Source organism: Cystoisospora suis (genome assembly GCF_002600585.1).
Source record: "Cystoisospora suis strain Wien I chromosome Unknown contig_5155, whole genome shotgun sequence".
Lineage (NCBI taxonomy): Eukaryota > Apicomplexa > Conoidasida > Eucoccidiorida > Sarcocystidae > Cystoisospora > Cystoisospora suis.
In genome coordinates this window covers 1-10,850 of record NW_027157947.1, presented here as the reverse complement: position 1 = coordinate 10,850, position 10,850 = coordinate 1, and the positions used below count along the sequence as shown (strand labels likewise).

Sequence of the window (10,850 nt, the reverse complement as noted above, 5' to 3'; positions counted from 1 at the left end):
ATACACATGGACCGTGCTCAGATTTATATTAGATGGCTGACCACCATTGTGGTGTGTCCCTACCTGTTCTTTTGGGGGGTTTTGGCTGCCTTTACTCGATCCTTCACGCTGCGGATTCTCGTGTGTTTCAGATACTTATCTAGGCAAAGTTACAGGATTTGCTATTATGCATGGTACGGAGACGCTCCCTTGTTTCCTTCGCGAATCAGAGCTCAAGGCCTTCGTTCGTTTGTAATTCTGTCCTCACTCTACTATTTGTGTACCCCACAGATGTGGATGGAGAGGATTGTAGCGGGCATGGGTGCAGGTGCAGCAGGGTGGTTTCCTCAGGTCTTGGCACGTTCCTTTATCGTCAGCTCTGTAAGTTATTATCCTCGTCTTTGGCTAAGCTTTTTCTAGTCACATTCAAACGCTTTCTATCTGTGCTTTGGTTTCGGACGAGCCAAAGATTCATTCCGGCGCTTGTGAGTTTGCCTTTTCTTTCTTTGGCGAAAGTCTGTACGGTGTTTCTTTCTGCAGCCCGCTCGCTTATCTGGAAAAAAGTTTAGAGTGAAACTATTGCATAACTGGATGGTCGCCTCACGTTTCCTTCTTCGGAAGAGCGGAAAAGAACCACGTACCTCCTCTCTTACTACAAAACAGCTGGGGCGAAGAATTCCTTCAATTCGCTTGCTACAGTTCTTCGTTTCATGTACCTTTATGTTTTCTTTGCGGTCGGAGGATCTGTGTGAATCGTGGAGCGCTAGCAACCGAGAAGTCTCGTCGTTCTCTTGTCATGCTCTCGTGGACGAGAATGAGAAAAAGTTCTCCCTTTTTTTACGGTCTTACTGCAGTGGCTCGTCTCAACAAGCATCGGGGAGGAGAGTGAAATTATCTGTTTTTTTCAAAGGATGTCGAAACAGCCCACGTTTGTGTACATTACACACCTAACATGGGTATACATGATGTACACATTCAAGAGCCTATTGGCTGTAGAGAGATATCATCTTGCTTTTTTGCTTAGTTTTTTGATGCGGTATTTCTCTTGGATCACGACAACTTTGTTGTTCTTGTGTGTAGTAATTCTTCGTTTTCCGCAAGATGCGTCCTTGTACATTCTGATTAGGATATGGCGCATGGGGTGCATCCTAACTACGCAGATCGGCATCAAGGACAGAATAAACCACAGCTCCAAAAGGTAGGCGTGAGGACCTGTGATTCCTTTCTGTCTCTGGGCTCTTATTGGTCGTTCCTTGCCTCTCCCGCTTTGTCTTCATGTCACGCAGAACAGTTTCTCAAGCGTTGCTATCACCCCAAAGTGATAGTGAAAGGAGCGTGCAAGCGTCTATTCACTTTCAGAACACGCCCTCACTGCGCGCATACTCTTTTCACTTTTCTGTAGCTACAATATACATGTGTTCGTGTCTAAGTTCTGGATTCCTTTACCGTCCTCCTGTGTTGTTTTCGAAGGGACAAATACATATGTACCTCTACCGGTGGTGTCTTTCAGGTGTAGCGGGTTTTTTGCGGTTGTTTCCGGCATGTTGTTACAGATGAAGGACGGGAGCCCTGCTCCATGACTGACATGGGGAAGGAGCGAGCTAAGTGAATGAACCGTGCGTCCCGCAGGTTCTCATATCTAACAATTACAGTTTTTTTCATTTTCTTTCGTCTCCGTCTCCTTATTTGTCCTTCACTTTGGTACGTGTCTGCTTTTTCTTGCCGTACACCCGTATACATCTGTGTACGCAGGCGTAGTGTAACTGACACTTGTTTTCCGTGCATCATGTACCAGGGTATATGGATGTAAGTCCGGATGGTTCCACATCAGCGCTTCGCATGCGGAGACCGACTTCCGAGTGAATCATCACTATCACGCGCAGCTTCTCCTCTCTTCGGTTCTTTTCTAGCTGTTTCTGTTCCCGTGTGTCGCCATGAATTCTTTTCTCAGGGTATAGTCCTCAAAGAAAATGCAAATCAAAGATATACGACGAATGCAGAGAGTATGGCACTGATTAAAGCCATTGCTTCTAGAGCAGGCGTCGAAGTTCAGGACTTCGTTGTCAAGAACGATTCCCGTTGCGGGAGTACAGTTGGCCCCATGCTGAGCTCGCGCCTTGGTAAGAGGGACAAGGAGGGGGTATTACTATTCGTTCTCACCGTCTATGTCACCGCCAGTAAAGTTTGACTTCGTCGTTCTCCGGTCTACGCAGAGTCAGCTGGGGTGTGTCTCAGAGAGAGCGAAGAGAGAAGGGAGCGTGGTATCGGATTGCTTTGTTGACCGCGTGAGCATCATTAAAGCCTCCATAGAACAGAGGAAGTATATCTTTCAGCCTGTGTGTATCATAGAGGTATCTGTCAGATTTCCGTTGTCGGATACATACTTTTTGGCCGCACATGGGGAAAAGAAGAGAGCCGTACGCCCAGACACGTATAGACACTTCGTAGCCGGATGTGCACGGTTACGTGTGAGACGCTCAGTGTCTCCAAGGGGCTGGATGTTTCAGCTAACAACAAGTGTTCTTGCCAAGACTCCTGGGTGTGTAGTTTTTTCATTACAAAAAGAAAACCACAAGGCATATATAGAAGCACGTGCATGTATATATGCTGTTACGTCATGTTCTTCAGTACCGTTCACATGTGCCAGTGTATCCACAGTATCACCGAACGGCTTCTCACGCAGCGATATCTTCTATCGAAAGCCCTTCTACTGTCGAAAGTACTGGAATGACTCGAGGGCCGACAGGCCGGCTGATGTCTCTTCTTCGCGTTCTCGCCCTCTCTGGGAACTGCCGGAGGGGATGCGTGACAGCTCAGTCATGAAGGATACCAGTCTCACCATTCGCAGTATTTTGTTCGCCAGTCCGGGCTTTAATGCAGGAAGACCACAATGACGGTTGCGTGGAGGGAAGAAACACAAGTGACTTCATGTGGAAGTTAAGGGTGATAATAATCGCAAAAGCATCAGAAGAATGATGTTAGTTGTGAAGTGCTTACGGACTTCGGAGCTAGCTGGTAGAGATGGATGGATCGATCTTCCCTGTGTAATCTCGAGAGACCTCGGTTCTCAAGCAGTCACCTTCGACGGAAGGGAGGGGCGGTAACGGAGACTGCATCAGATACACGGCGCTCCATACATACTAGCAAGGGCATGTGTAGTGGTACACGTAGTTACAGAGAGAAAGCGCTTACCTACTACGTACAGATAACAGGTGCTTTTTTGGCTCGGACGTTGCATAGTTCTTTTCATCCCTTCAAATGACAAACAGGTGTCGGTATCAGAAAAGGCTCCGCTCCGATTAGGTTCTGAGCTCTTTTGTTTCTCGGCCATTGGGCCACCTCTTTTATAGGTGTACGTACAGTAGACATTGGTATTCCTCAATGGGCAATGCACTCGTGCCGCGAGGTTTGCGGAGTTCTTGATCTTGATGCGCTCTTCAGCCTCCTCCAGGTTAGCCTCTGTCATACTTTTCCTGACGCGCCTGTCGGTTGGTTGTCATGCTTCTCTGCATGCCTGTTGGTGCCCCACCCTCGGGCACGCACTTGCAAGTGCGTGTCGCTTTTCGTATCAGAAGCCCCGTGGACGCCGCCCGTTGTATATATATATATATATATGTATAAAACTCATACGTACGTACACCCTCACGGTGCGTACGTGAGCAGGTGTGTGCGCGTATGTAGGCCTACGTGCGTGCGGGTATAGTGAGTTCTACTGGCGGACTGAGGACCCGAGATACAGTGCAGATTCCAACGCTCTAATTCTTTTCGATTTGTCGGCGAGAATTCACGAGCTATGCATGTGTATGCAGTAGTTTCATCAACTGCTCCCGAAACCGGGTTACCAGTCTACACTCAGTTTGGCTATTGGTTTGTATACCTGTATTGTCTTTCGCCTCTTTTGTGCGGATCTCTACCCCTTCTGCGTTCTGCCTACAGGCGTTTTACGCACATTTCCGCGCTTTGGATGAGTCGTTCGAGAAATGAAGAACACCCGTCGTGTTCTTTCACGAAGCGCACGGGGATTTCTTGTCGAGAAGTCCGCCGGTGTGTGTATCGGAGGTCGATAATAAATCTTGTATGCAGATGACGTAACGTCTCACGGTCTCGAATAAGAAAAACCCCTCAACAGAGCCGCTTTTGTCGGAGCTTTCGAGTGCGCAAATCTAGTTCCTGGAGCAGCGATCGATCAGAAGGAGGAAAAGACGGGGGAGGAGGATGAGGAGGCCAAGTCAGAAAACGCAGGGGGGAGATGGAGAAGAGGGAGACCCGAAGGTGCTCCATGGCGCGAGATCGTCAGGTCATTCATGAGCCGCCAAGCGCGGACGCCGATCTCAAGAAAAAAGATCACTTCTAAAAAGGGGCGGTAGCACGGAGAGCACTAGAAGAAAGAACCGTGTGTCCTTCGACAAATCCACACTTCTTCCTACTCCGGCTTCATCAGATGATGCAGATGAGGTAAACGTAGTTTCCTGTTAACCTTTGTGTTCGCCTCATCTCCCTGCCAATTATTACAAGCCCTGTGACTCCGAACTGTACTTCGTACACCTCCGGGAGGACAAATTTGGACGACCAATGCTCCTTCTTACCTCACCCAGCTTGTGATCAGTTGCTGGGGAATGATTCGCTGAGCGGGAAAACGTGGACGACCCCGCGGTGCCGTGGACGGCGCTCATAATGAGATGTAGACCGACGTGCTTCATCTGTTGCGGAAGCCTACAGGCGTCAACAAAGAGAGCCAGCCTCTTTTCGCTGCACCCGGTTGGGTTGTCCGCTTGCAGATGAGGCTGCTTGGATTGTTTGTTGCGACCTCGGGAAAAGGGGAAGAGGACCCCCTCTCAGCGAGCGTCCCCGTTATCATTCTGTACGAACCAGGCGAGGCAAAGGTTGCCAAGGAGGGAGAACGCCAGCAAGCCCTCGAAAGCGTATAGTTGAGCGGGAGGGAACAGAAATCGAACCTTCAGCGGTATCCCGCAGTTTTCGGCGCTTCCCGAGTAAATGTCCATCCCCGCAGCCGTGCAGTGTTTCTTTCTCCTTCGCTCCATCTAACAGGCGAATATCTCGTTGGTTGTCTAAGAAAACGAGAGGCGTTTCCTGCCTTATTTGCAGGGACGGCCTGCCTTCATGGCCCGGACTGCTGTCAAGCGGCGTCTCACGACCCGCCTTTTCTTATGAGTTATTCCTCTTAATCCGTCAGCCGGAGCTGAAGAAAACCAGGACCTAGAACAGTCGAAGGTTTGCTGGGCAGCTCTGCTGAACTCGGCGAAGCCCCCGTAGCCAGTACAGGCAGAACCTGAAAAACTTAAGGCGACGGCACTTCATACTACGGCGCCGCCAGAGAGCACCACACACGGGTTCTTCCACGTCACACCACTCATTAGAGCGCAGATTTCTTCCAGGCTCTGGTTCCTTAGTTGTAAACGAGAGCCGATACTAGTTGGGTGTCGACGGATTGAGTACATACCAAGGAAGCAGAAACGAGCATGACGAACAGGGGGCCGGCCCAGAGGTTTCCCCTGCTCTGTCTCGGTCCTCATCGAAAGGCACACGCTTGGTACCACCGGAAACCCGCCTCAGCAGATGACGCTTCAACGAGAAAACGAAAGGCCGATCACATAGCTCCGGCTCGAAGCGACACACTCCTGAGGGCACTTTCCTTCCTGCGGTATGACAGATGTCCTGAGGGAATAACGCGATGCAGTAGAAGTCAACCATGCTCCTCCGTATCTTGCGGGGCTGCAGCGCGTTTTCAAAGTCACGAGAAATTAGGAGAGGAGAGCCGTTCGCCACTCTTCTTGGTCGTCTTTATTCCCCACTCCGAACTCCATGTACTTCATGTGTTGCTTTTCTGTGAAGAGTGGAAGGAATTCAGAGATTCCTTCTTGAGGCAGAGTATACCCATCTGTACATTCGTGTGTGCTTATAAAGAAATGTGTTATCCACAACCATCTATTATCCGTCATCTCTTAGAATACTAATCTTGTATATTTCCCCTCTAATCCCGTGGCATCATCACACTCACTCAGGCACAGCAGAGATAGGTCGGTGGATGTAGAAAGCTGAACAGGGATAATGTTATAGCCAGACACCTGTGGACCAGCGTGGTGAGTCTACATACCACGGGTACTACTACTGTTGCTCCAACAGCGTCTCTTCTCTCATATTTCTCTCTGTATTTCGATATATATGTGTATGTAAGTACAGAACAAAATACAGAGGTATATGATGTAAACTTCAATGACTGATGATGAATGAGATCTATACAGCAGCCCTGTAGCAGTTTTCTTCATGATTGTGTAGTGGCGGAGGTAGTGATGGCCTCCCTGTGTCCAGGTGATCGTTTTTCGTGGAGCCTTAAAGAACCACCCATCTGTAGTTCTCAACCCCCCCGTAATCTCCGTTTCTTTATGTATCCATATCTCTATCTGTCCAGCCGGTGTGTCCGAAACTCTTATCGGGGGGTCGCCCAGGACGACCCGTGGTGGCGGCATCCGGTTGCTCGTTTAGAGACAGGCGTACGTATTTTTCGACTTTCTGCGTATCTATCGCTTCATGATTTTTTGGGGGGAAGACCTGCTCAGTCGTGCCGCGTGGCTTGTCTCGCGGTCAAAAAGGCGGACGCTCTTCTATTTTCTCTGTACTGCTTGCGACGATGATATTGAGGAAGACGAGCCCAATCTTCCTGCGTGGCTTGTTTCGCGGTCGGAAAGGTGGGTGCACTTCTATTCTCTCTACTGCTTGCGCATCCGCTCTGTGGGTCCTGGAAGCATACTTGCTCTTGATACTGCTTTCAGGTCTCTGTCTGTGCTATCTCATCATCGTATGCCTGCGTTTCCGTTTTTTCGTTGTGCCATCATGCGAACTGGTACCACCCGGGGACCGAGTAATCGCATAGGAAAAAGCGAAAGAAATCCTTCTCGGAATAGTTGCTATTTTACCTTAGGGTTTTTTGTTCTTCCTACCTACCGCCCTATCTACGTATTTGAAGTTCGATGAAAATCGTAAAGCAAGGGAAAGGAGGTCAGCATCAGCACCCATTATCACCGGCCTGAAGTACACTTTACAAAGAAATTTTGGACACGGCTGCTTCTTTCATACGCGAAGGGAAGTCAAAATATGAAGGTTGAACAGACCGATGTGGCGTGCTTGCCATTCACATCATAAGGAGCCAAAAAGGCTGGTAAAACTCAACAGCCTTGTTGGACATTCACACGAAACAGGCAGTTGTCAAGATGGCAGAAACAAGTGTCTCGAATGCAAAGCTCATTACTCCACGATGGGTCCTTCCCCCGCCACGTACCGGACAACTATATCTCCGAGGTCTTCTGGCGACATCTCCGCCGGAATATCAACATACGTAGTGCCCCCCAGGGCTTGTTGCAACTCTCTCACCTGGATATCAAGATCATCACCATAACGCATACCGTCCACGGAGCCCTGGGTGAACCTCCAACTGTAAGTAAGATCATCCAGAACATGTTCTAAAAATTTCCGCCAGACGCTGAAGTCAGCGCTGACCAGATCGTCGAAATCTCGGTCCCATTGTACTTTGAAGGTAATCTGATCTGGAGTGCCCCTGCTGCGCACAAATGTCCTTTGAACTCTATTAGTTAGAGGAAGTATGACAAAACACGTCACACGGCGGCCTCCATGACACTGGTAATGGTAGTAACCCACTCGGACAATTTCAGCTGGGCCTTGTTCTTCCAGGGCCGGTGGGCCCTCGGATGGTTCACCTAGATCAGACTGCAGCGGCGGAGGCCAATCCATCAGGGCAGCACCGCTAAACTCGTCCTTCAAGTCATGAACGGAACCATGCACCCGTGCGATTTCTTCCTGGACCGCTACCATGAGCCTGTCTAGAATTTCGTGCGCTGTGCTCCGTCTCTCAGCGTCGTCTCCATTCAGATAAACCTGGAGTTCTGTACCCATGTCGAGGACAAACTTTATCTCATCTTCCGTGCCCTTGTTGAGCCTGGCCACCTCGTTTACTCGTCGGTTAGGTGGAAGCTCGACACGACAAAATCTTTCTCCCGGAGAGCCCCCACAGAAGAACTTGATAACTGCGCGAAGCCACTCATTGTAAGGCTCAAAGTCAAGTTGTCTTCCGTGATCATGTGACCTTAATCCGTCAAGGAGACTGAGATAGAAAGCATGGCTACCCGGCTGCAACCCTCCTTCATCCCACTGCTCTGTAAGGAACTCCGTAACATAGTACAGGAACTCCTCCGCTGGTGTACCCTCACCGAGGTGCTCGTTGTACTCGGCGTCCCATATCAAATTAAAGAGCATTGTCTCTCCATACCTGTTGGTGCGCTCGTACCGCCTATGCTTTCTCGTGGCTGGGGGCAGCGTAACGGAGCACCTCACGGGAGGGCCCTCAACACAGTCGAATAAGTACATACCTGCTCGGAGTGCCCCGTATGGATCTGTTGATGCATCCACGTTCTCTTCGGATCGGTCACCCAGATCAGATCGCAGATCGTCAGGCCACTCAACCCGCTCACCACCAGCCATCCGCCCCGAGAAGGTTTGGATGGGACCCCTCATTCGTTCGATATCATTTCGGATTTTTTCCATGAGACTGTAGAGAAAATGCTGCGCCGGGCGACCATCCTCAACCCGGTACAAATAGCCCTCCAGTGCCGTACACATCTCCACGTCGAACACTATCTCTTGGTTACTGCCCTCCCTGTAACTGAACTCTCTCTGTACTCTGTGATTTGAAGGAATGTACGCGTCACAGATCTTTTGTCCATCTTCACCGGTCCCGCAATAGACAACCACTCTCGCTAAGTTCGAAGGGAATGCCAGAGAGGGCGCGAGTGCATCGGAAAGTAACAACCCCAGCAAGCCCAAAAAAACTATAATAAGTTTGTCCGAGGAAAAAAGAGAAACTGAAAGCCTAGGCCCTCGTACCGCCGCCGTCGAATGAAGAAGGTCCCTCTTGTCTCCGCCGGCCCCCCCAGAAGTCCCCGTCGAGGTCTCCATTTCCAGATTGCCCATCGGGAATACTCGACCGTCACGGGAACACAGGACCTGCCACATTCTACCAGAAAACAGGCTCGGTGCCACTGGTAAGCGAAACTTTTCAAACTGAATGACGGGCGGTCGAGGGGGACAGTCTATATGAATGACAGAGGAAATCGTGAGAGGAGAGAGGAAGAGAGTGCCGGCAACGAACAGAGGAGCAGGCTGCAGTTCCTCCTTGGGCGAAGGATAGATGTAGTAGTTTGCCGGAACAGGAGTGCCCATACCGACATGGACGTACGGATGCGCGGATGCTGCATGCGTACAGCGGAAGCGGGCTAAACAGCACTCTTCATTCGTGTTGTAAACACAGAAAACTGTGATGACGTTGACTCTTTTCTAGTCTACTGTCACACGCATCACAGCAAAAGCACTAAACGTTCTCCAATCCCTCCCTTGCCCTCTCGACCCTGTGGTTTCTTCAGGGTGGCACGTTCTCATGGGACAGCCCGTCTTTACCGGTGTTGAGTTTTGCGAACACTATCTAGCTCTCCGTCACTTTCTTTTTTTGCGAAGAAAAGGAGTTTGTGCGAGACTAGAGTAGCACAGATACTTGAAGTTCCGAAGACACAAAAGTTCGACGGGGACGGTGAGGGAGGGAGAAAACAGGTCCCCTGCTTGCGAAGACACTCCTCAATAGCACCCCGCCAACGCTGCTGGCGCAGGTGGTTGGGTGAGAGAAGAGACAAGCCAGCAGGGCGGTTTGTGAAGCCCGCGTTGACGTGGAAGAGGGGTTCAGGGAGCATGAGAAGAGAGAGTAGCTTGTGTAGCTGTCATGTGTACACTTTCGCTTCTCAGACACACCGGCTATACTTCCTTTCTTAGCGCCTACCTGATGATTCTTACTCTTATTGCCTCCCTATCACCTGCTTGGAAACAGAGAGAAACGGAAGTGTTGGGACTTCTTTCCCGGTGCATTACAGGCGCACCGCCGGGAGTGTTTGAGAGAGACACGCGGAGTGAGGACAAGGCGGAAGAACAAGAAGAAAGAGAAAATGTTGTGGTTTTGGTAATGACGAAGGAGAAAGAGGAGGAGAAAGGTGGGTTTTAACAAGAGAGAGAGGGTCCACGTGCAATCTCTGCGACCATATTCATTTTTCCAAGTATTGGCTTGATACCACCGCACTACAGAATGGCCGTCTACGTTTGTTGATCCTGCAGTCTTACAAACTCTTCTTTATAAAACAGTGCTAAGACCTGAACGCTTCTGAGTTTTCAAAAGAAATCTATCGGTGACCTGTCTCTCCTCTTCGATATAGTTTCCGTTTTTTTGTCGAATCTTTCGAAGTACTAACATCGTCGTCAGCAATCATCCCCCCCCCTTCATTCTCTAATTTTGACCGTAAGCGGACTTGTTTGTGATTCGTGTAGTGGTGGAAGGATCAGGTGACCACGCGCGGGCGTCGGGACTCCGTACTCGCTTCACAACACAGAGTCTTATCTCCAGCAAATCACGGGGTCTCCCCGTGAAACGTTCTTCGTGTGTCCCGGTTCACCACTTATCCACGAAAGTAACAGGGTACGCGTGAGCTACGCCACGACCAACACCATCGGCAACAACCGCGATCCGCTCGTAGCCCGTAACTGCTGCAGACAGAGCACTTAATGCTCAGTGGTATAAGTAACCACCCGTGCTGGGAGTGTGTCTGTAACAAAGCGTTCGGGAGGGGAGGCTCGAGTGAGCTCTTCCTCTCACGTAGCTTTGCACGAAAGAAAGCCTTCGTGTAGCCCCTTCCTCGCACTTGCACAAAAAAAATTTTTATTTTCACACGAGGACCACTCCATGCAAAGTATTACTCCCTAGCGTTTGCCTGCGCTGGTGTTCTCTCGAACCCACCAGCGGC

General features: G+C 50.0%; 3 protein-coding genes across 3 annotated transcripts in view; 2 read left to right on the top strand and 1 right to left on the bottom strand.

Annotated features, from left to right (window-relative positions):
* CSUI_008936 (aspartyl aminopeptidase) overlaps positions 1-5,032 on the top strand; it is a 12,590-nt gene extending 7,558 nt beyond the window's left edge. Inside the window, exons 9-13 of the mRNA XM_068069055.1 lie at positions 271-360; positions 1,106-1,177; positions 1,931-2,099; positions 3,330-3,430; positions 3,916-5,032. Of these exons, the coding sequence (XP_067918970.1) occupies positions 271-360; positions 1,106-1,177; positions 1,931-2,099; positions 3,330-3,430; positions 3,916-3,963 (480 nt within the window). The 3' untranslated portion in view covers positions 3,964-5,032. The remainder of the gene's footprint in view (positions 1-270; positions 361-1,105; positions 1,178-1,930; positions 2,100-3,329; positions 3,431-3,915) is intronic.
* A 2,022-nt stretch (positions 5,033-7,054) lies between these two features.
* On the bottom strand, positions 7,055-9,634 carry CSUI_008935 (uncharacterized protein). Its single transcript, XM_068069054.1, has one exon. The coding sequence runs from the start codon at positions 9,229-9,231 to the stop codon at positions 7,243-7,245; it is 1,989 nt and encodes a 662-aa protein (XP_067918969.1). The 5' UTR covers positions 9,232-9,634; the 3' UTR covers positions 7,055-7,242.
* Positions 9,635-9,880: 246 nt separating this feature from the next.
* CSUI_008934 (uncharacterized protein) lies at positions 9,881-10,241 on the top strand (the record flags this gene model as incomplete). Its single annotated transcript, XM_068069053.1, has 1 exon — positions 9,881-10,241. A coding segment is annotated over one exon (177 nt), but the record flags the coding sequence as incomplete, so codon positions are not given.
* Positions 10,242-10,850: the final 609 nt, after the last annotated feature.